The 24,391-nt window shown below is 47.5% G+C and overlaps 1 protein-coding gene across 5 annotated transcripts in view; it reads left to right on the forward strand.

Annotated features, from left to right (window-relative positions):
• Nucleotides 1-24,391, forward strand: part of CEP112 (centrosomal protein 112) — a 257,461-nt gene that overhangs the window by 105,115 nt on the left and 127,955 nt on the right. For all 5 annotated transcript variants that reach the window (XM_064150629.1, XM_064150624.1, XM_064150626.1 and 2 more), the window contains one exon: nucleotides 6,486-6,668. In XM_064150629.1, the coding sequence (XP_064006699.1) occupies nucleotides 6,486-6,668 (183 nt within the window). The remainder of the gene's footprint in view (nucleotides 1-6,485; nucleotides 6,669-24,391) is intronic.

The raw sequence follows: 24,391 nt of genomic DNA on the forward strand, positions 1-24,391 counted from the left end.
GGCCTTGAATTCACAACTTAGAGCTCATTAACATCATTTCACAGACCCAGTGAGACCACTCAGATGTGTTGTTGTCAGGGGGAGGATAACTCAGACTGCAGTTTGGCTAATGGACCGACTTGTCTCTTTTAGGGGATTGCTTGCAATTCAAAGTGTGCAGTGGACATGTAGGTGTTAGTGGTTGATTATAAGGTGAAAGATAATAGGGAACACAATGCCAGTTGTGTCATGCCACTTGAACTATTGCAGCCTGCAATGGAATAGGAAGTAAAACCCATTTGCTATGCATATACATTAGCCTAGATATAATGTATGCATATACATTACCTTTTTCCTACTGCAGTGGTAGAATCATAGAATCAACCAGGTTGGAAGAGACCTCCAAGATCATCCAGGCCAACCTAGCACCCAACCCTATCCAATCAAGTAAACCATGGCACCAAGTGCCTCATCCAGGCTTTCCTTCAACGCCTCCAGGGACGGCGACTCCACCACCTCCCTGAGCAGCCCATTCCAATGCCAGTCACTCTCTCTGGGAAGAACTTCCTCCTAACATCCTAATCTCTGGTTCTACAGTGATGTACTTTTCACTGTCCCATTTGCCCTGGGCCCATTGCAGCCCTTGTATCCTGGGAATATTTTGTGTTCCAAATTAGAGCAAAACCTCACCACACCCCCCCCCCCCAAATAAAGTGCTCTTGTGGAATCCATTTAATTTAGCTGCTGCAAAGTACTTCTCCTACGTTCCCTTGCCTTGCAGTGAAGATTCCTCTTTTCTGCCCAAAGTTATGCTAAGCCAGAGCCCAGCATGATTAATACTTGATCTTGCAGCCTGTTCTATCAGATTACTTTTAGCAGCAGAGTATTTGCAGGGATGGGTAATCCCCATATCCTCCTGAAACACGCACGGCTATTTATAGGCTTAGGAGACGGCAAGCGCTCGATTTTACCCGAGTTGTAATTTGGGGATAGATGATGTGTTGTATCCTGAGCTGGGCAGAGGTTAGGGCTGGCTTTGAGCAAGGATAATGAAGACACCTGATTTACAAACGCTCTTAAATGCTTAGAAGATAGAGGTGCTGAAGAACAGACTCGCTCCACGTGCGCTGTGTGAGCGAGTTCAGTGCGAGTCTTTGCCATGTAACTTCCTGGTGGCTCCGGCAGCCCTCAGAAGTATGAGGCAAGCCAAAACAGTGCCAAAAAAAAATCATCCTCCCATGCAAACCCATATTTTACAGAGGTGTTAGTTACAATCTTTCAGGGACTGTGGACATAAATTTACATGAATTTTCATACTTTGGTGTCAACTATTTATTGCAGCAGCTAGATTTTTCAAAGAGGTAGTGACCTAACTAATTTCCTTTCTCTCCTTTGGGGACTATAAAGAGAGTTTCAAAGGCATAGTTGTTCTTGAGAACAAGCTGAAATTGTTCTAAAATTGAGAAGCCTAAACTTAGTGTGTGGTGCAAAAGCAAAAAGGGGGCAGGAGGAGGTCTTGTCTATGTTAGGAACTTTGAAAAGGTATTTGCTGATGTTGATCATGTTACAAGTATTTGGCTTCTGAAAATATCTTCTGCGATCAGCAGCCTGCTTGTGGAGGTCTTTGTTCTTCTGGTGTATGAGCTGAACCAGCACTAAAAGCAGCATGATGTCACTTGGGGTCCATGTTAAGTCATCTCTTCTTTTAGCAGGTTGTTCTAAAGCCCATTCACATTTGAATTATAGAATCAACTAGGTTGGAAGAGAGCTCCAAGATCATCCAGTCCAACCTAGCACCCAGCCCTATCCAGCCAACCAGACCATGGCACTAAGTGCCCCAGCCAGGCTTGGCTTCAACACCTCCAGGGACGGTGACTCCACCACCTCCCTGGGCAGCCCATTCCAATGCCAATCACTCTCTCTGCCAACAGCTTCCTCCTAACATCCAGCCTAGACCTGCCCTGGCACAACCAGAGACTTTGTCCCCTTGTTCTGATGCTGCTTGCCTGGCAGAAGAACCCAACCCCACCTGGCTACAGCCTCCCTTCAGGCAGTTGCAGAGGGCAATGAGCTCTGCCCTGAGCCTCCTCTTCTGCAGGCTGCACACCCCCAGCTCCCTCAGTCTCTTTGGCTGCAGCTCGCTCTGCCTGTGACCATCAGCAGCTTGGTTGTTGGTGCCCTGCATGGGATGGGAAGGAGCCTCTCTGCCAGATATGTTTGGCAGTTTGGGTCTGTTTATGTGAGTGACCAGCAACAGACTGACAGAGTTCTTGGATTCATCTTTCTTTTAGCTTTGTATTAATATTTTTATCTCATTCTCAAAATTCTTCTCTCTGCAAAAGTGAGAGAATGTTTCTAAATGTCAGTCAAAGGCAGAAATTCAAAGGGTCTTAGTGATGGTTTAGTAAATTAGCCATTGGCTGTTACCTTGAATGTGGTTGTGGTATAATAGTATAGAAAGAATTAAACCCAGAAGAATTCAGGTACAAGAAAATCCTAATTCTAAACCACTTGCATCAGTTGGTAATAGTTGTTCACTAACAGCAGCTACACGGGGTCAGGCAGTCCTGCTTGGTTTAGGTTCAGGCCATGGTGGGAGGCAGGAACAGATGCACAGAGAAGAGAATAAGAGGTTTTCATCTTTGGGAGGGCAAGATGAGGAAACATCTAAGCCACAATGCCTACGATCTGATTATGGTAATAGGGCACACACCATTATTTGGTGAGTGTTTCTTTTCACTGTCTCCCCTAATTCCCTTTGTGGCTCTCTTGTTGCTTGTCTGCCTGCAGCGTACAGCACCTAGAAGGGTCTGTCTGCTGGGCGCTGGCAGGCTGGATTTGAGGGCAAATTTTAATGGGATCTGGTGAAGTGCTGAGCATCCGAGGGTAGGTGCAGAAAGATCTCAAGGAGATAGCATTTTTAAAGGAGGTGGGGTTGTTAAATCCTTCCTAAAAGCTTTCTCTGCCTCAAAGAGGAGGCAGAATCCGCACTGATGTATGAGGAATTAATGTAGTTTCGATGCAGCTTCCCCTGATGAAGTCCTGTTGCTGCTAAGCCCCAGTATGGCTGAGTGGTTTTTTTTTTTCCCCTTTTGTTAGTGCACATTAATTTATTTTTCCTTTTCAAAATCCCAACAACTCTACAAGAATGAGAGAGGGAGGAGTGGGGGAGCAAAGCCGTGGTGCTTGGCAGCAGTTCTGAGGAGAAGAGGAGGTTCAGTGAGCGTTCAGCAGTGCACTCAAAGAGCTGCTCAGTCACTGCACGTGATTTGCAGAGGAAAGCATGGTGTGTTGGTTACAAACCTGGGCTACTTGTTAGTATTCTGTTGGAGGTCGGAGACCGGTGCGGCGAGAGATCGGGGCACTGAGAGTCGACTCTGTGGCTTCTGCGCAGCAGTGCAATTTATTAGGGCGATACAGCGACCTTTATAGCCCCCAAAGGGGGTGTAGACAACTGACTTAGTTCAAGATTGGTACAAGTGGAGGGTACAGATTGGCTCCAGGTTAAGTGTAAGGCAGAGATAGGTTAACTTACAGTAAACACCTTAAGGATCCCACCCAGGGGGGGTGGCCAGAGTCAGCCCCCTGGGCCGTGCCCACCTCAGAGGCGGGCAGATTCCACCCCCTGACAGCTGTGCGTGGGTTGCTCATTGTTGCAGGCTCAGGCCCCTGGGAGCCTCAAGGCTCCAAGGACACTTCTCATCACAGGGTCTGATGTTTACCTTTCATGCTCCGCTGCGGGAGGAAGCTTCCCACAGTATTCCTCAGGGAGGATGGGCTTTCCAAGGCTTTGAACTTGAGGGATGATAATGCTCCCAATCCCCATCCTTTCTGCCTTCTCTTGTCTCTCCTCTGCTTCCTGCCAGAAATCTCTAAAAAGCCAAACAAAGCCATCATGGGGAATACTTTGCTTTAACTGCTGTGGGGTTTGGGGTTTTTTCTTCAACCAATTTGGCTCCTATAAACCCCTCCCCTTGCTCTGCCATCCTTTCTCTTCCCACGCAGCAGGCTGGGAGCGTGCAGAAGGACTTGATGCCTTTTAGCTCTTTCCACTTCTGACATTCAGAGTCACTGTGTGTAGAACATAGGTGCTGTAAGGGAAGAAGCTGCTGAATAGAACTGAAATTACTGTGGCTGGGTAAAGTGGTCTCATACACATGCAGCATTTGGCTGGTTGAAGCAGCAGGACCCATCCCTCGTCCACTTTGGGCACATGCTGCCTGCCTGCTGCTCTTCCTTATCTTCATGTGAAACCGCAAAAGCCAAATGGTTGAAGTTCTCCACAAGGAAATGTCTTATTCAAGACCTTATGTGGCAGAAGCAGCTGAAAGAAGGAAAAGGTTTCGATAAAGAGCCCCCTCTGATTGACTTGGTTTCTTATTGATCAGATCTGGGCTTGTTTAGCCTGGAGAAGAGGAGGCTCAAGGCAGAGCTTATTACTGTCTATAACTACCTGAAGGGAGGCTGTAGCCAGGTGGGATTGGTCTCTTCTGCCAGGCAAGCAGCAACAGAAGAAGGGGACACAGTCTCAAGCTGTGCCAGGGGAGGTCTAGGCTGGATGTTGTTAGGAAGTTGTTGTCAGAGAGAGTGATTGGCATTGGAATGGGCTGCCCAGGGAGGTGGTGGAGTTGCCATCCCTGGAGGTATTGCAGCAAGGCCTGGATAAGGCACTTAGTGCCATGGTCTGGTTGCTTGGCTAGGGCTGGGTGCTAGGTTGGCCTGGCTGAGCTTGGAGGTCTCTTCCACGCTGGCTGATTCTATGGTTCTATGACTGATGAGAAAACATTAACTAACAGCTAAACTCACCCCAAGCCTTTACAGTTATTTTAGGGAGCAAGAATTCTCCCATTTAGACACCAAAGGACTCTGCTAGCACCTGAAAAGGAACAAGTTTTGTACTCAAACCTTGGGCAAAAACCTGATTCAAAGAACTTCGTGTGAGGATCCCAGGCCCAGCACAGATAACGCATTGCCTCCTGAGGGATTGATTCCTTCAGGGACCTCAGACGCCTGTTAATGAGCTCTTTAGTGTTATTAAATAATGTAGATATCTTCAACCGTGGAATATTGCATCTGTTCTACTCGCTCCCTTCTCGGGAGGACGCTCCTGGCCACAGCACCACCGCAGCTTTCCCTCGTAAGCCCGGAACACGCCGATCCCCCAGTGGAAGAAAGATTGGCGAAAATGCTTTTTTGTTTCACTTGGCTTCCACTTTCCAGCCCAAAAGCTGCACAAAGAGGCAATATTCTTGCAGAATTGAATGCTACAGCTTTAAGATAAGGTGCCGGGGCGCTCTCGGCGCACACACAGCCGGGCTCCTCCCGGTCGCGCTTCTCCTCTTCTCTTTTTTTTCTCACGCTGAACATACCCCACCATCTTCATGATAACAGCATTCATTTCTCCCCTTTTTTGGGTGGTTTTTTTTCTTCTTCTTCTTTCTTCTTTTTTTTTTTTTTTTTTTCTTTCTTCTTCTTTTTCCTTCTTCCCCCCCTCTCCGAAATCCACCAAAACTGAAGAAAAATCCAAGTGACTGTTCTTAGCAGCTGTGTGGCCCGGAGTTCAGTGGGGAAGCGGCTTCCTGCCGTCCCTATTCATCACCTGCTTCAAAGGCAGCCTGGCTGCTCCAGTGTGCAGGCCAGGTAGGGTGCCATTGTGCGCCGGCGGGGAGGATTAGTATCAAAGCTGCGGCAACCAGGCCCTTGGTCTCGGGCTGCCATTCAGTCTAGCGGGGAGAGGCTAAGAGTGGCCAAGGTCACAGCATCCAGTGTGGTGCGGACTGGGAAAGGATCCTGAGAATAGAGGGCTTCTTATGAAATCATGGTGCAAGCTTGCGGCACAGCAGGTGCCCTTCTGGAACACATACATCTGTTTATGTTGGGATAGCGTAGCTGACAACGGGATAATGGAGCTTTGTGGGGGTTTTTTTATCATTTTCTCTTCTTTTTTGATTAAAAAAAGGCAAAAAAAGACAACTGTATATACGGCAGCCTTGAGGAATATGGAAGGAAGAGCTCTCGCTTTGGAAATCATCAAGAAATCTTTAAAAGATTGAATTGCTGGGCTTGGGGGGGGGTTTGTCTGTGTGTATATTTAAGCAATGGGGAGAGCAGGCTGCCTGTTAACCATTTCAGCTCCCTCAGCCCTGCCGGTGAGCCGCAGCAGGGTACGGGGGGGACCGGACCCGACACCGAATGCGACAATGCACATCTTTGTTGTGGTTGTTGTTGTTGTTGTGGTTGTTGTCGTGGCTGTTCCCGTTGGCTCCCGACATTTGTACCAAGAAATTGGTTAGGGATGCGCCGGATCTGCTGGCTTGTCTCCATTGTTGGGATTGTCTGGAGGAATTCTGTCACGCTAACGGTGCCTTTTTCAAAGGTGAGGTAATAGTGACGTAAAAACAAAATTGCCAACTTGATGAAATTAAGGGGGAAATTAAGCTGTAGACGAGTTGTCATGACGACAAGGATGTTCTATTGATGAACTGTACTCCTGACTGTCCAATCAGATAGTGGAGCTGAAGCTGGAGCATGAACAGGAGAAGACGCACCTATTCCAGCAGCACAACGCAGAGAAGGACAGCCTGGTCCGAGACCATGAACGGGAAATGGAGAAACGGGAGCAGCAGCTTCGCGCTGCCATGGCAGAGCACGAGAGCCAAACTCAAGAGTGCAGGAAACGAGACGCGCAGGTAACGATCGATAACCTTTGAGAGGAGAAGGCTGATTAGAAAATGCTAATAACCACTCTTTTCCTCCTTGCCAGCATTGTTGGTGGTGCACGCTGCGAGCATTTGCGAAACTGGCACCTAAACCTGATTTCGGGTTTGGGTTTGGTTTTCTTTTTCCTTTTTTTTTTTCCCCCCATTTTTCTTTCTTTTTTATTTCTTCTGCCCGCTTTCCCCCCTCCCTGCCCACTGCTGAATAGGGCTTTAACTGCAAAAACCACAGGTAGCCAGATTAAAAATCCCATGGTGCGCTATAACTCGGCCTGTTTATAATCTTGTCTCATTTTCTTTCATGATGGATTTGTTGAGGGGGGAAGAAAAAGGTATCTGTTCTTCTCCCCTCTTCAAGCCCTCACATTCACCCCTCCTTTTCTCCTTCCTGGGCAAATCCATGTCAATTCTATCTGCTTCGTTCGTGTGGGGGTTTGTTGTTGTTGTTTTAAATCTCTGCAGGTAACTCACAAATGCCTTTATTTCGTTTTGTTCCTCTCTTTTTGTTTCGGTTTTGCCTTCTAGCTTTGCATTGTGTGTCTGCCCACGGATGTGGGGTGTTTGATAAGATGATGTGCTTTGGGGCTTGCTTACCATCATATTTGTTTTCCTGCACGCACTCACACATACCCCTCCCATCCTCCATCTCTGTGGTCACTGTTGGAAGCCATTTGGCAGAATAACCCCCAGCTGGGGTAGCGTTTGACTCTTCAAACTTCTGGATGAAATGCACACTGTCAGCATGGAAAATGATCTTTATGAGTTTTCAGTTCAAAAACCATCTTCTTGCAGTTTCTTTCTTGCACTCTGTTTTGTGAGGATGGCAGGGTATGTTTTCCTAAGAGCCTCTATTTAAAAGGCCTGCAATGGCAGCAGGAACCAAATTAAGGTGATTTTTGTAGTTTAAAGCGTACTCAGCAAGGATTCTTACTAATCAGCATTAGAATTACTTATCATGCATGGATTATTTTAGCCCAAAACTGGCCATTTTGGTCAAGCATCTCTTAACGCCATATGTCTTCCGCGCGCCACCGCCTTCCCTAAGAGATGTAGGAGTCTGACATTGAGGCATTTTCGTTTGACTTCCCTGTAGACTACTGGGCTCTGCCTTTTCCTGGCAACTCCTGGTGTAACTAAAGTGAAACTGAACATTTAATTTTACCTTTATTTTTTCTTTTTGCCTTGAAAAATTTTTTTGACCTTGGGGCGACTCAGACTCTGTTGAAATCTGCCTTAAGGAAGGCAGTTGGGGAAACAAACGGCTTGCTGGGGGAGGATGAAGGAATGTGTTGCAGAACCAGGACTTATTTCTCCGTTTCCACCATTATGGTTTTTCCAAAGAAAAGGAGAAGCACTCTTGGGAGAGCGCCTGGGAGGAGGAGGTTCTGAAAAATTAAACCTTGCTTCTTGTTCTCTATTGTAAGAAAGGGCAAAGACTTAAATTGTTAAAAGGAATGGGGTTTGCTTTGTTTCTGTCTTTCTTTGGCCCAAGATAGAGACATCTTTACTATCTAGCTTGTTGGAAGTGCCTTTTTGAAGTTGTGCCATCCTCTCACCTGCATTCCTGGTGTTGTGTTTGAGTACAAAGACAGAGCTGTAGCACTCAGGTTGAGAAACCAGGTTTAGAATTGTGTGAAATTACCCTGTCCACACACCAGCGTTCATCACAGTTACTGCATTGCTCTGTGTAACACTAGATACAAAGGTAAGGAGATTCAGAGGATCTGGGAGGCGCCTTGGAAGTACATCTCTCTACTTCCTTCTGTTGGGGATCATTTCTGGCAAGGATTGGAACCCAATCTTTCCTTCTGCTTTCTCTTTGCAGTGGGGCTGTGTCATACTACAGGTGCTATGTGGGAAGCTGGAAATGGTCGCAGCTCTTAGGCAAATCTGAGCAGCAAACACTTTGGCCTTTTTGCAGGGCATGTCTTTGTGGTTTGATTATCCCTGTAGAGTGGTTTGAACGTTGCAGCCCTGAGAACCACATGTAAATCAGGGGAGAAAACGCCGTTGCCTTTGACTGGAAGACCTGTTGTTTATTTGAACTGCAGTGAGAATTCAGCTCTCAAGGACACATTGTTTTCCATTTGGGGAAATAAATAGTTCTTCGTTCCTTCCTCTTTGTGTTAGGGTTGATTTTTGTCTTTGCAATGAGCTCAACAGACACCCCTGGTGTTTCTTACAGAGGTAGGGCACAGATTTTGAATCCACTTTCTTCATCTTTACGTCCATTTACTAATATCTTTGCTTTGGACATTAAACATGCCTAATGGCCAGCATCCTTTAGGAAACATTTGGCAGTCTCTTAACAAAGATCTAGAGGGATTTAACGAGTTCATGTCCACGGAGCCCTTTCAAAGCCTGTTCAATGTCAACCTTGGTTAACGGCAGTTATTCTTAGGGCTGCTCTATACCGCGGCGAAGACGCGCCCAAAGAGGAGGCCATTTTGCGTCGCTAGGTGAAGAGTACATCTGCTGAGTGTTTCCAAACATTGAAAGAGTAATTAGTGTTAATCACATCTGAGGAGCTTGGATGGAAGGATCTATCTGTTCAACATTGGGTGAAGGATGTGAGAGCGCTGCTGGTGACTGCCAGTCCCTATATTCGCACTTCTTCTCTCTTAAATCCTTTTCCGTATGGAAGCGTCGTGGCTGTTTAAAAGACATATTCCTTGCTCTGTATCTAAAGACAGCTGTGGCAATTTATTATGCTCTTAATGAAAAGATGAATTTTGCTTTTCTTTTCTTGCATACCCTACTTTCAGGTCGGTCTTCAGCTACTCTGCAAGGTAGCATACAAACCAGTCAGGTATTATTCAAATGCGAACGCGTTTAGTGGTGCTTTAATCAGAACTAAAGCATAAAAGCTCAGATTTCCCTGCTTGCCAGATTGTAATTAAACAGAAAATAACAGGACTGCTTCTTTGAAAGACTTAAGTTTAATTTCAGGAAAGGAGCTTGATTTAAGTGCATCACCTTTTGTATGGCTGATGAATTTCTGGCTGACAATGGTATTCCACTTTTAACTCTTGGAGTTCTCCATTTCTAGGAGGCTGGCTTTGATTATTTTTTTTCACCTAGGCTTGTAATGCTTGGGGAGGAGTAAATTGACCTGGAGGTCAATAAAAGTCAAAGCAGTACAGTGGCTTTTGTACCATGCTGTGGTAGTCTTTTAAATGCTGTATGAGCTACCATCATGTTGTTATTCTTTAAGCAGTAGCTAACAACACAGGATTTCTTCTGAAAGGCCTCTTTGCAATCATTCCTGTTTCACTGAGATTTGGTTTTTTAAGAAGCATTTTGTTTGGTTGCTCATTCCCCCCCTGCCTAAGTAATTTTAGCTCATATATTAGTTGGCAAAGCAGGGAACATCTTGGATGGTAGAGGTCCTCCTTTTGTTTCAATCGTACCAGCCTTGCTGCTGAGGCGGCGGTTTTCCGAAGCAAGACTTCCAATTACAGCAAGGAGTGCATCCAGTTTGCTTCTGTGAAATGAGATAGGGAGGTGAGGAAGTTTTGGGCTGTGGTGCCAATTGTGCCCTTGTCTTTTCCCTTCATCCTGTGCATGTCATTCTCTCCCAGCATCTGACACGTGCCCTCAGCAGGCTCAAAGATTTCCCCCTTCCAGCTGCCGTTCGGAGTTGGATCATTTCTGTGCTCGTTCTTTGACCTTCGGGCAAGAAGAAGAATAAAACCTGAACCCCTGTAACTTCAAATGCAGCACTTTGTACTGAAGAGAGAGAGGGGGAAAAAAAAGTTTCCAAGAGGAAACTGAATTCTCTTTCCAGGTTCTGTTAGGAGATAATTGGCAAGTCCACTCTTTTCATCCGTGGGTAAATGGGTCAAGAGCCGCCCGAACGCCGAGGCACGTTTCGGCGCTGTTTGTCGCTGATCTCAGGGTGTTTCATTTTAACATGGAAAATTGATGCTCTCAAAAGTGAGGCTGCTTCAAGAGAAGATCTCTGAAGTTTGGGAGTGTCAGAGGGCTCTCGACAAATCATTATTGGTTGGGAAAGGAAAACTTTGAGTCCTGTGAACACACGGAGTGAGAATGGAGGTTGTTACCGAGGAAAAAGAGCGGGCTGGGGATGGTGATAGGAGTTAATAAGCTATTTTCCTGTGCCTGAAGGATCCATTTCCTTTTTCCTCTCTCACTTCTTGCGCTTCCCAGAATCCTTTTGGTCTTTGCCATCTTATTTTGCTTCACCTTCTCAGGAATCAGTGCTTCTTCCCCTGGTGCCCAGTGTATAGAGCATCCTTTGCCTGCTCTTCTGGCTTCTCCTCTGTGAAGGTTTGCGCTTGCAAGCAGTGATCTTCCTGCAACCGTTGCGTTGCACCTGCTTTTCTCTGAATTAATTCCCAGCTGTTTGAGCCTGTTGGGTTAACACTGACAAAAAAAAGGGAGTGCCAAACGTTAATGATCATTATTTTCACTTCAGCAATGATCATTAGTTTTGTTCCAGCACGTCCTTGGTCTGCGTTTATGGTTCTGTATAGACGATTACAACATCAAAGCAAAGTTGGGGGAACAGAGAAGGTTTCTCTTGTCTCCATGTGTGTATTGGTGCTGAAGTGGTGCTGTGCTGATGTTTGCCAACGATTGCCAAGAGAAAAAAATGAGGAAATTTTAATAGAAATATTATGTACCTGTTTAGTGATACCTAAATGCCCCAACACATGTACAGTCTCTGCTCTGTAAGTACTGCTTAGCAGTAACTCTTGGGTTCTACACTAACGCAGAGGGAATTGGGGAACGTTTGTTCCACAGTAGGAGATCTGCTTAAACTTTGATCTGAAAGGCCTTATTGTTCCCTGCAGATAAATCACTGATCAGCTCTTCTGCTTCATGTAATTGTTGTAGTATCTCCAAACACCAGTTTCCACAGGGTTGTTATTCTGGTATCAGTGGAAAGAGTTTGCTGCTTTGTGTCTGGAAGGTAGAGATAGACGTAGCCTGCGAACCGCTCAGATGGTGATGGTGCTACTGAAGTCCCTTCTGTATACAACTTAGAGTAAATAAATTCTATGACTCATGTCTTTTCTTTGACTTCTTTTCTTAATGGAAGACATCTTTGGCAGGAGAAGAAATGCATTGTTTGCTGTGCAGACTTTCTCTGCAGACAATCGAAATCACGGAGTTGCAATCTAAATATTTGCTTGTTGTGTTCGACCTGGGGAGTAGCTGTTGGGCTGCCAGTCAAGACTTCTCTGGACAGACAGCCTTTCCCTTTTAGCCTTCCCTAAACAAAGGCTCTTGGCTATTTGCAGCATGTTTAGCTTAGCACCAATCAGCCCAGGATAATGGATGTGATTGTTGATGTAAAATATGCAAAGTACCAAATATTTGTGGCAGTGCTTGCGTGGGTTCCCTTGGTTGATAGTCACAGTTGACTTACTTGGGATGGATCCCACTGATGGGAAGTATCAACTAAAATCACAGATCTGGTGATGGGTCCTACAGAGGTGTTCAAACTGGACTGTGAACTAACAGTGTAGCTGTGAAGTTTAGTGTTCAGTGCAATGGCCAAATGCACCCATTCCCTGGGGAGATGCTCAAATCCGGTCCCACGGCAGGCTCTGTAGGCTCACAGCCAGTTCCAGCTGGACTTGAGGAAAGGCAGAGGAGCTGTGGGACTGCAGCACAAAGTTAAAAATGAGCCTTTGCTCTAATTTAGTGTTAGCATGCATTTCAGGCTCAAGGCTCCCTCCCACACCCTCGTCAAGGTGAGGCTCTGGGCATCCTGTGAACCTTCCCCATCCCTGCCCGGATGAAGCCACCTTGCCATGTTTGTTGTTTTGGGTTGAACACTCAGCTTCTGTTCCCTACTTCTGAGCTGCTGCTTCTGTTTGAGATGCTTTTCAAAAGACTATTCAACAAGCCATCAACATCTGCCACTTCCTCATTTAGTGGAACCATCAAAGTGTTCTTCTGCCATCGTGGGTGAGCATCTATGATCCCTTCCACATTTTTCCTTGACTCTCACTTTTCACAATAGGACTGAAATGAGGAGCTGAGTGCAGGAGGTGTGACTTGACTTGCTGCTCTGTCCTTTTATACTTCAGGCTGTTCAGGATTTGAAACATTTCCTAAAGCCCTTTTTGGAAGCCCAACATGATGGTGCATAAATTATCATTTGCTGATTAAAAATGTTAAGTTAGCTTAGGAGAGAAGTGGCATTTTGTGCTGTCTACAGCGTATGGAGAAGAGAAAGCAGTTGCTATAGAAACTGGCTCCCTCCAATCAGGTGAACTCTGGTTCTGAGGTGGAGTTTCTTTGCAGCAAAATGGACTTCCATAGCATGACATTAAATATGCATCAGAATATAATAATAGATTGTTGCCTTCTAATCAGTATTTTGGATTGGGTTTTTTGGTTTGCTTTGCTTTAAGAGGAGCTGTTGGCAGCTGAAAGGGAGGAGTGTGTCGGTGCTGGCGTGTAGGGGCAGGGTGTGCATTGTATAGCAGTGATTTGGTTTTATATCAAGGCTCCATTTTATTGTTGTTAGGAAAAGGTGATTATTTCCTACATGGATCTTAATAAATACCAAATCATTTCTCTGAGAACAAGAGAGCTCAGGGTTGCTTACCAGCAAGGCAGAAGATCTTGATGCGGGTTCTTAACACATGCACTAGGTGTGGCTTTGCGAACAGAGGTTTGTGAGTGATGGTTGCGGTGCATAATCAGCACTAGCAGACAATAAGCTGTAGCTGTTGGGAAATTGTCTTTAATGTTATTGTGGCCTTTCAGTATCTGAAGGAGGAAAGCTGGGGAGGGACTTTTTAGGCTATCAGGGAGTGACAGGACTAGAGGGGAATGGAGCAAAGCTGGAGGTGGGGAGATTCAGGCTGGGCTGGAGAAGGGCGACAAAGCTGGTGAGAGGCGTGGAACACAAACTCTATGAGGAGAGGCTGAGGGAGCTGGGGCTGTGTGGTGGTTTGGGTGTTCCCTGCCCCCCCAGACTTTGGGAATCACCCAGACTAGACTCAGCAGCTCTGGAAATTGAATGAAGCTGATTATTTACAGCTTAGCACCAATATACAAGCAGATGGTTACAGTATATACAGTTATAGGCAGAAGTATGCAAGGCAAAAGGTAATACAGAAACACAGCAGCCCTCCCAGAAACCTGAGTCCCCACCCTTCCACCTTCTCCCACCCCCCTACCTTACCCCAGACATTGCCTTGTGCCCCAAAGAAGAATGGAGATCAGCCAGGGTGGTTAGGAAGCAGGTGGATTAATCAGAGACATGGAGGGTGAAGTTAGAGAGAAAATGCCCAGAGCCCAGGCAGTGCCCAAATGCCAAATGCCTTATCTATGTTTATACTCTAGTTCTTATACATCTCAACAAGCCTATGAGTGAAGTAGTCACCATTGTTTCTCTTTCAGAGGCTGTGATCTAATCCTTCTCACCAAAGCATTCTAGCTAGCTTCAAACTAGCACAGGGTGTGCAGCCTGGAGAAGAGGAGGCTCAGGGGGGACCTCATTGCTGTCTACAACTAGCTGAAGGGAGGGGTTGGTCTCTTCTTCCAAAGTGTGGTTGGTCTCTTCTTCCAAAGTGGGGTTGGTCTCTTCTTCCAAGCAAGCAGCAACAGAAGAAGGGGACAAAGTCTCAAGTTGTGCCAGGGGAGGTCTAGGCTGGATGTTGTTAGGAAGTTGTTGTCAGAGAGAGTGATTGGCATTGGAATGGGCTGCCCAGGGAGGTGGTGGAGTCACTGTGCCTGGAGGTGTTCAAGAAAAGCCTGGATGAGGCACTTAGTGCCATGGTCTGGTTGCTTGGCCAGGGCTGGGTGCTAGGCTGGCCTGGATGATCTTGGAGGTCTCTTCCAACCTGCTTGATTCTATGATTCTATGAACTGAAGAGGAAGTTGTTGAGCATGGGAGTGGTGAGAGGCTGGAATGGGTTTCCCCAGGAGGTGGTTGAGGCCCCACGGCTGGAGGTGTTTAAGGCCAGGCTGGCTGAGTCTGTGTGCAGCCTGCTCTAGGATAGGGTGTCTCTGCTCATAGGAGGAGGGTTGGAACTGGCTGCTCCTTGTGGTCCCTTCCAACCCTGACTGAATTTGTGATTCTGTAAAAGTTATATAAAGGAACACTGAAGACATAAAGGATCAGGAAACACAAACCCAGCTGATTGTAACTCCAGCATTTGAGGTGGAGAGGCAAAAATACTGTGTGACTCTGCAGAAATGGTCAACTTCCAATAGGAGCTGTTGATTTGGAAATAAAAAGAGTGTGTACTTGCTGTGTGAGGTTCAGTGCATGCTCTGAAGTCGCTCATTGGTGTTACTTCCAAGTACAAGAGGCTAAATCTGCCCTCTTCTGAATGTGGTTCCTGTGATGCTAGCTTGCTCCAAACACTGTGTGTCTGCTGTGCAGAGAAGGGAGTGCTGACTCACAGCATTTTTTATTCATGATTTTTAGTTCCTCCAAAAATGACTTTTTAATGTTACTTTGCCATTTGCTGGAGAGAGTTGTTGCATAGAGGGAAGTTTGCTACTCTTAGTCTGTAGAACAAGTGCAGCAGTTTGGAAAACAGCAGTGATGTCTACTTCAGACATCCCATGGGACATCCTGTAATGGGAGATCAGAATTCATGGCCATGGTTTTTCACAGCATCATAGAATAGTTTGGGTAGGAAGGACCTCTGGAGGTCGTTGTGTCCAACCTCCTGCTCAAAGCAGGTCTAACTCCAAGGTCACATCATGTTGCTTAAGGCCAAGTCCAACTGAGCTTTGAAAAATCCAAATGATGGAGATTTCACAACCTCCCTGAACAACCTACTCTGATGGCCAGGTGGGCAGGAAAGCCAATGGCATCCTGGGCTGGCTCAGGAGCAGTGTGGCCAGCAGGACAAGGGAGGTTCTTGTGCCCCTGTGCTCAGCACTGCTCAGGCCACACCTTGAGTGCTGTGTCCAGTTCTGGGCTTCTCAATTCAAGAGAGGTGTTGAGAAACTGGAAGGTGTTTGGAGAAGGGCAGCAAGGCTGGGGAGGGGCCTGGAACACAAACCCTTTGATGAGAGGCTGAGGGAGCTGGGGTTGTGCAGCCTGCAGAAGAGGAGGCTCAGGGCAGAGCTCATTGCTGTCTGCAACTCTCTGAAGGGAGGCTGTAGCCAGGTGGGGTTGGGCTCTGCTGCCAGGCAAGCAGCAACAGAAGAAGGGGACACAGTCTCAAGTTGTGCCAGGGCAGGTCTAGGCTGGATGTTAGGAGGGAGTTGTTGTCAGAGAGAGTGATTGGCATTGGAATGGGCTGCCCAGGGAGGTGGTGGAGTGGCCGTGCCTGGAGGTGTTGAAGCAAAGACTGGATGAGGCACTTAGTGCCATGGTCTGGTTAATTGGCTAGGGCTGGGTGCTAGGTTGGACTGGATGATCTTGGAGGTCTCTTCCAACCTGCTTGATTCTGTGATTCTATGATGCTCCCAGTTCACCAATCCAGTCTGATTTTGGTTTCTTGTGTATCCCATTGGAATATCTCGTGTTACCATTTGGATTTGTAGCATCTTGTGCCTTCACTGGCACCTTAAGAAGAGTCAGCCTCTGTCTTCTCTACATTTCTTTGCACTCAGATGAAGGCAGCAAATAGATTTCTCCTTAGTCTTTTGTTCTCTGGGCTAAATAAACCAAGTTTGGTGATCATCCCCTGGCTTCCAGTTGGAGCTCCTCATGAATGGCAACCCTGCTTTCCATCAAACTGACCACTGCCCCTTGAGAGAGTGCAGAGATTTTACTGTGTCCTGCCATCCAGGTCCTTGGAGAAGAAGTTGAGCTGTGTCAGCCCCAGTTGGCCTTTGAGAAATGCCATTTGTCACTGGTTACCTGTTGGCTCTTGCTCTTCAAACCTAGTGGCCCAGTGAGTTCTCCACTCACACTGCATTGCGCTCATCCAGCCTCTGTCTCTGCAGCTTGTCCAGGTGCTGTAAAAGTCTCTATCAAAAGCCTTGCTGAAGTCAAGGTAAAAAGGCCTTGACAGTTTGCTGTGAAAGGGCATTGGATTGCCGTGGAAGGGCACTGGATTGCTGTGGAAGGGCACTGGATTGCTGTGGAAGGGCACTGGATTGCTGTAGAAGGGCATTGGATTGCTGTGGAACGGCACTGGATTGCTGTGGAACGGCATTGGATTGCTGTAGAAGGGCACTGGATTGCTGTGGAAGGGCACTGGATTGCTGTAGAAGGGCACTGGATTGCTGTAGAAGGGCATTGGATCGCTGTAGAAGGGCACTGGATTGCTGTGGAAGGGCATTGGATTGCTGTGGAAGGGCATTGGTTTGCTGTAGAAGGGCACTGGATTGCTGTGCAAGGGCACTGGTTTGCTGTAGAAGGGCATTGCTTTGCCCTTAGTCTATCCAGATTGGCTGTTCCCAGTGAGGCTTTTGTTCTTCCCGTGCTTGGGAATTCGTTTCATGGAGTTTCACAGCAGAATGTTTCCAGGGATGGAGGTTAGGATATCCTGTCTGTGCCTACCAGCCCTGGTGCTGTGTCTGGCAAGCTAAGTGGTTAGTTTCTGTTTTGGAGTGTGCTTTATTCTTTCTCTTGTCCCTTTTCTAGGGAAAGATTATCCAAAATCAATCTAATCTCTTTTCCTTAGGTCAGCAGATGTTAATTCCATTCATCCTCTGCCACCATAAATCAAGTTTTGAACAGTAGTCTAGCTGCTAAATGATTTATCTGATAGGAGAGATTTTATGATCCATTCAGCTCCTCAATTCAAAGGTATTATAAGTACCAAATGAAAGCATGAAACATTAGAGGAGGAATTATGACAATCTCTAGTTTGGAATGTTAACACCACTTGTTTTGGCAGCATTACTGCTCTTAAAACAATAAGATCCATATGGATGCTAATTTTCCCAATTTGGAGGAACAAATACAACCTCTTTATGGTTGAAGTAATGATATTACTCAATACCACTGCAGGGTCCAGTAGACAGCTTCATGATGAGGTAATAAATAGCAGTTTTGGAGAGCTGATTATTTGTGTTGTTCTTTTATGTGGTTGGCAAAGAGGGAAGAAGGAATCACAAAGCCAGTGCAAAGCCTTGCCCTCTGCTGTAGCTGACATAGTTTGGCTGAGGATATGTCAGTGGAGAAATATGAGACCATCCATAAAGCTCCACAGGCACCCACATTAAAGTGGTGCAGAGAAACCTTCAAGTGGAAAACCAGTAACAAATTGCAGCTGAGATGCTTGTGTCATAACTGCACTGTCCTGGGTGCCCTGCCACCACTCTGCTTATTCCTGCCCTGTATTGCTTTAGACAGGAAGAAAAACAGAGCTCTGCTTTACTTCTGTTTCACAGAGAGGAGCTATGAGGGGAAAAGAAAACCCCAGAGCCTTGTGCTGGGTTATCTGTGGATCTGAAGAAGGTGTTACTGGTGCAGACACCAGGCTGGGCGCTTCACAGTTACACATCTCAGCAGCTGTTTGCCCCCTGGCCCCACCCTGGTGCCTGGAGCAGCTCTTGGAAGGTTCCTTTTGCTGCCTCAGATGTTAGGACTATGCTAAGCCATCAGCTGGAAGGGTAGCCAAGTGCTCTGCACTTTCAGCATGGCTTCCCATGCTGGTGCCATGCTCCATGCTCCCACCCCATGTTAGCTCCAGGAGCTACTTCCAGATTCTTCCCTTCCAAGCTGCTCGGTTTCCTTTGCTACCCAAGTGCTACACCCATGCTGGGTGTAGGCTGGGTTTTGTCTCCTGTGCTTTTGAGCAGTAACAGATGGGTGCCAGCAAAAGTCTCCTGACCAGGCTCAGTGGAACTTGCAAACCAAAGAAATGAGGCAGTGTTTGACCTGGGTGATGGAGCCTGTTGGGCTGTGTGCTGCGGTCAGCCCCGCCCTGACCCACCTCCTCCAGACTCACCTCACAAGAGACCATTGCCAGAACTGGGGCTCTGCATGTGGTCCTCAGGCAGGGCCAGCTGCCCTGGCAGAGCCTTGGAGGGCCCACATAGTCCTTTGTTCTGCTCCACTTTTCCCATCTTGATTTGGTATCTCCTTGTCTATTCTGCTGCCATTTTGCCTTTGCTTTCACATGCAGGGAGGAGCAGGGATGTCTGGAGAAATTCCAGACAGAGAAAGTGTCCTCAGCTGCGGGCTTGATGTTAGGAGGAAGTTGTTGGCAGAGAGAGTGATTGGCATTGGAATGGGCTGCCCAGGGAGGTGGTGGAGGCACTGTGCCTGGAGGTGTTGAAGAAAAGCCTGGCTGGGGCACTTAGTGCCATGGTGTAGCTGATTGGATAGGGCTGGGTGCTAGGTTGGACTGGCTGAGCTTGGAGGTCTCTTCCAACCTGGTTCTATCATGATTCTATGATTCTGTGACATGGACTAACCTTGTATGATTGAGCTGGCAGAGCTGTACCTGCCTTTTATGCCAGTTATGTTTTTTCTTCTTAGAATCACAGAATCAAGCAGGTTGGAAGAGACCTCCAAGATCAGCCAGTCCAACCTAGCACCCAGCCCTATCCAGTCAACCAGACCATGGCACTAAGTGCCTCATCCAGGCTTTTCTTGGACATCTCCAAGGACAGTGACTCCACCACCTCCCTGGGCAGCCCATTCCAATGCCAATCACTCTCTCTGACAACAACTTCCTCCTAACATCCAGCCTAGACCTCCCCTGGCACCGCTTGAGAATGTGTCCCCTTCTTCTGTTGCTGGGTGCCTGGCAGAAGAGCCCAACCCCACCTGGCTACAACCTCCCTGCAGGTAACTGTAGCCAGCCATGAGCTCTGCCCTGAGCCTCCTCTGCTGCAGGCTGCACACCCCCAGCTCCCTCAGCCTCTCCTCACAGGGCTCTGCTCCAGGCCCCTCCCCAGCCTTGCTGCCCTTCTCCAAACACCTTCCAGCACCTCAGCATCTCTCTCGAATTGAGTAGCCCAGCACCTGAGCAGTGCTGAGTACAGGGGAAGCCTTTGGGTTTGTTTGATGATTTCCAGTTGGGAGGAGTGTGTGTGTCTGTGGGGTTTTTGTTTGTTTGTTTGTTTTGTTGTTTAAGTACCACCTTAGAAAACCAGTGCATGGTTTTAAAGCACAGTCAATATTTCCAGTATGTCAGCCAGCAGAGCTCTCCTTTTGGTCCAGTCCCCTTTGAAGAAGTGGTTGTCATCTTCCCTTAACAAAGACTGCTCCTGCACGTTGAAGGAGTGGCACAGCCTCTGACAGTGATTTAAGGTCTTTAGCGTGGGTTTCATGCAAAAAAACCCCTATTTTTCCCAGTATGACTTTAAAGCAGACTTTTTTCCCCCCAATCACTCTACATGTTGGCAGCAAATTAGCTTTGAGGGAGCATCATGCACATCCTAGTTGGTCGTTGATGTACTGGGGAGTCATTTTTGGATCTTTCAGCTCAGTCAGACCAATGACTGACGTTGTTCATGCTGTAGATTTGAAAGTCTTCCTTTTGATAGGGAGGGGGATGTGGGGAAAGACACACACACACACAGAAAAAAAAGAACCCAAAGTAGAAGGAATGATTGGCAAAGTGATGATATCATCAAGTGTTCAAAGAGTCTGCAAATTGAAGCTTATTAGGCTGACATTTTGTCTTCTATTCAGCACTAATTGGAATCATGCCTGGGTGCATGATGTGGAAGGTACTTAATACCTGAATGTTTATCATGACAAAATGACAGGAATCGATGTCAGGGATGCTGTAGATTCCTGTTTAATGGAGCAAACAATCTATTTCAAAAGGCAATTACATATCTCATAGCAATTTGTATTCCTATGTCTGAAAGTCCTCCTGGATTAAGAGGAACTTTACTTTTGGCCCTTAAACTGTTGGCCTGGTGATGGATATTCAGTTGTCAGGTTTTAAAGTTGTTCTTCAGAGTTCACAAAACCAATGCTGATGTAGTTGGAAAACAACAACAACAACAATAATAATAGACAAAAAAAAACCCTGACACAGTGGTTTTCACTTGAAACAGATCTGAAAATCCCACAAAGAGTGAACTCTGTCTTTCCACAAGTCTTCTGAAGTTGCCTCTGACAGCTTGAGTTCTTTTGTAGTCTCTGCTTTCTGCTCTGTTGGCATCTGTGAAATGGATTTAGAAAAGAGAAGCAGCAAGAAAAGTGATCCTGGCAAGGCAGGCACTGCAAACACAGAGTACATGGGGTGATTTGGAAATAGCTGCCTGATCTCCTGCTGCATTAAAGCTGTTGTGAGGGATTGCTGAGCTTGAGGTGCCTGCCATTGCCAGGAGCTGCATCTGTGCTCTCTTGCATAGACACAGAATCACAGACTGGGTTGGGTTGGCAAGGACCAATGAAGGTCCAATCCCCCTTCAGTCAGCAGGGACATCCTCCACTGGATCATAGAATCATAGAATCAACCAGGTTGGAAGAGACCTCCAAGATCATCCAGTCCAACCTAGCACCCAGCCCTAGCCAGTCAACCAGACCATGGCACTAAGTGCCCCAGCCAGGCTTGGCTTCAACACCTCCAGGCACAGAGACTCCACCACCTCCCTGGGCAGCCCATTCCAATGCCAATCACTCCCTCTGACAACAACTTCCTCCTAACATCCAGCCTAGACCTCCCCTGGCACAACTTGAGACTGTGTCCCCTTGTTCTGTTGCTGGTTGCCTGGCAGCAGAGCCCAACCCCACCTGGCTACAGCCTCCCTTCAGAGAGTTGCAGACAGCAATGAGCTCTGCCCTGAGCCTTCTCTTCTGCAGGCTGCACACCCCCAGCTCCCTCAGCCTCTCCTCATAGAGTTTGTATTCCAGGCCCTTCACCAGCTTCATCATCCTTCTCTGGACACCTTCCAGCACCTCAACATCTCTCTTGAATTGAGGAGCCCAGAACTGGACACAGCACTCAAGGTGTGCCCTGAGCAGTCTTGAGCACAGGGGCAGAAGAACCTCCCTTGTCCTGCTGCCCACACTGCTCCTGAGCCAGCCCAGGATGCCATTGGCTCTGCTGCCCACCTGGGCACACTGCTGCCTCATCTTCAGCCTACTATCTATTAGTACCCCCAGGCCCCTTTATTCCTGGCTGCTCTCAGCCACTCTGTCCCCAGCCTGTAGTGCTGCTTGGGGTTGTTGTGGCCAAAGTGCAGAACCCTGCACTTCGCCTTGTTCAATCTCATCCTCTTGGCCTCTGCCCACCCATGCAGCCTGTCTAGGTCCCTCTGCAGGGCTCTCAGGTTGCTGAGAGCCTTGTCAAATCTGTCCTTGAATATCTCCAGGGATGTGGCCTCAGCTGCCTCCCTGGGCAACCTGTTGCAGTGTTCCACCACCCTCATGGTAAAGAACTTAATGTCCAATCTCAGTCTCCTCTCATTTCAAACCATTCTCCTATCACTGCAGGCCTTTGCTAACAGTCCCTCTGCAGTCTTCTTGTAGTACCCTTCAGGTACTGGAAGGCTGCTGGTAGGTCTCTGGAGCCTTCTCCAGGATGATCAACCCCAGCTCCCTCAGCCTGTCCTCACAGGAGAGGTGCTGCAGCTACCTCTTTGTCGTCGTGATGTTGACAAGCAGTTGGTATGGGGCAGGTGGTAATTATTTGTCTTGCTGGAATCCTCTCAGGGCTCTGAGTCTGTTCTATATAACAAATACATATCTCTAACAACAGACAACTTCTGTCTCAGTCAGTTCATAACATGAATGTGTTTATGGGATGTTAGGAGTGACTGCAGCAAGCAGAAGGCTGAGGACCTGTGATAAACAAGGGGTTTTATCAGTAGGTTGATGCAGTTTGAGCAGGAAAGCAGAAGACAGAGCGTGTGAGCTGCTTTCCTTGAGTGGCCTGGCTACTGACAGAGCACAAATGCCTTCCAGTGGCTTGGCTGTAGCATTAAGGGGCATCTACAGTAAGCTGGATACTTGCCACGCCTGCAGTTGCTGCTGCTATCAAAGGTTTCTTATGTGACTGAACAGAAAAGGAGAAGTGTTCCACTGTAGGAGGGAGGTGAGCACATGAAGAGCATTGTCACCTGTTTGAAGTTTGGGAACCCTTATAGTGGTTTGTAGGCTGTGGGTCAGTGGTTCAAGCTCCTCAGGCTTCATTTTCTAACTAACTGTAAACCTAAGTCTGTGCATTGTGTTGAGTTCTTTGTAGGAAAGCAAATTCAAAGACTAATTTGTTATTGTAACTTTTGATCTGTTGAACATTCTGGTTGGGGAGTGGAGGGGGAGAGAGTGAAACAGGATCCAAGCTGTTGGAGAGAGTCCAGAGCTTCTTCCTAAGATCCACTCTAACCCTGCTCTCCCTCAGCTTCAAACCATTGCCCCTCGTCCTGTCTCTAGGTGCCCTTGTGGAAAGTCTCTCTCCAGCCTTCCTGTAAGATCCCTTCAGGTGTTAGAAAGCAGTTCTGAGGTCCCCCCAGAGTCTTCTCTAGGCTGAAAAACCCCAGCTCCTTCAGCCTTTCCTCATAGCAGAGGTGTTCCAGCCCTTTGATCATCCTTGTGGTCCTCCTCTGGACTTGCTCCAGCAGCTCTGTGTCCTTCTCACGCTGGGACACCTGAACCAAACGCAGTGGGCAGCATAGTTACTGCAAAGAGGATCCTGATGGATGTGGATTGCAAGAAACCAAGTACCCAGGCTTATGGAATTGTGTAAATGTTCTGGGCAGGCCAGCAACTGATTTCACAAAGCTCTGCTGAGGTACATCCAGTCGTCTTTGTGTGGTGAGTTTTAGCTGAGTCCATTCTCTTCCTGTTTATGGTCCAATTACCAAGCTGAGTCTAGGTTGGAAAAGCAACAAGAGCAGTACACTAATCACATTCCCTGCTAACGACTGTGTTTCCATGTGAGTGACTTCTCCAAGGTGTGACACAACACAAGGCAGCACAGGCTTTTCCTGTCCCTCCTCAGAGCTGGGCTGCTGCCCTCCGCTCTACCTGCTCAGCTGGGCAGGCAGCTCTCACAAAAGACTGTTGTAGCTAACTGCTAGCTTGCTCCTGGGAGCAAAACATTCCTGTGTTTTAGGCTACTACACTTAACCATTCCTGCTGAAAACAGAGGAAAATTGAGTATGTTAACAGGGAGAGGAAGGATACTGCAGCCCAGGGATACTCAGCCCAAGGATGGATACTCAGCCCAAGATGGGATCTGCCTTTATTGCTGCTTGTCTTCCGAGCGTGGTGTTTCCTAGCAATGCAGCTTTGCCTGAGCAAAGTGATTTTCCTCTCACAATGCACTGGCAGCCATTGTGGGTATTGTTTGGGATCAACCGAGGAGTTCTGCTGAGCGTTGTTCTGGTTCGGTGCCTGGGTTCAGCAGTGACTTCTGACAGCTGTGCTCATTTGGGGCAGGAGAAGGGTACAATGCCTTGCTGGATCACCTGTGCAGGGAGCTCAGGCACATAGAATCAGAGAATCAGCCAGGTTGGAAGAGACCTCCAAGATCATCCAGTCCAACCTATCCCCCAGCCCTATCCAGTCATCTAGACCATGGCACTAAGTGCCTCAGCCAGTCTTTTCTTGAACACCTCCAGGGACGGTGCCTCCACCACCTCCCTGGGCAGCCCATTCCAATGCCAATCACTCTCTCTGACAACAACTTCCTCCTAACATCCAGCCTGAACCTGCCCTGGCACAACTTGAGACTGTCCCCTTGTTCTGTTGCTGGTTGCCTGGCAGCAGAGCCCAACCCCACCTGGCTACAGCCTCCCTTCAGGTCGTTGTAGACAGCAATGAGGTCTGCCCTGAGCCTCCTCTTCTGCAGGCTGCACACCCCCAGCTCCCTCAGCCTCTCCTC

The sequence above is a fragment of the Pogoniulus pusillus genome, chromosome 11 (assembly GCF_015220805.1).
Source record: "Pogoniulus pusillus isolate bPogPus1 chromosome 11, bPogPus1.pri, whole genome shotgun sequence".
In the NCBI taxonomy this organism is placed as follows: Eukaryota; Metazoa; Chordata; class Aves; order Piciformes; family Lybiidae; genus Pogoniulus; species Pogoniulus pusillus.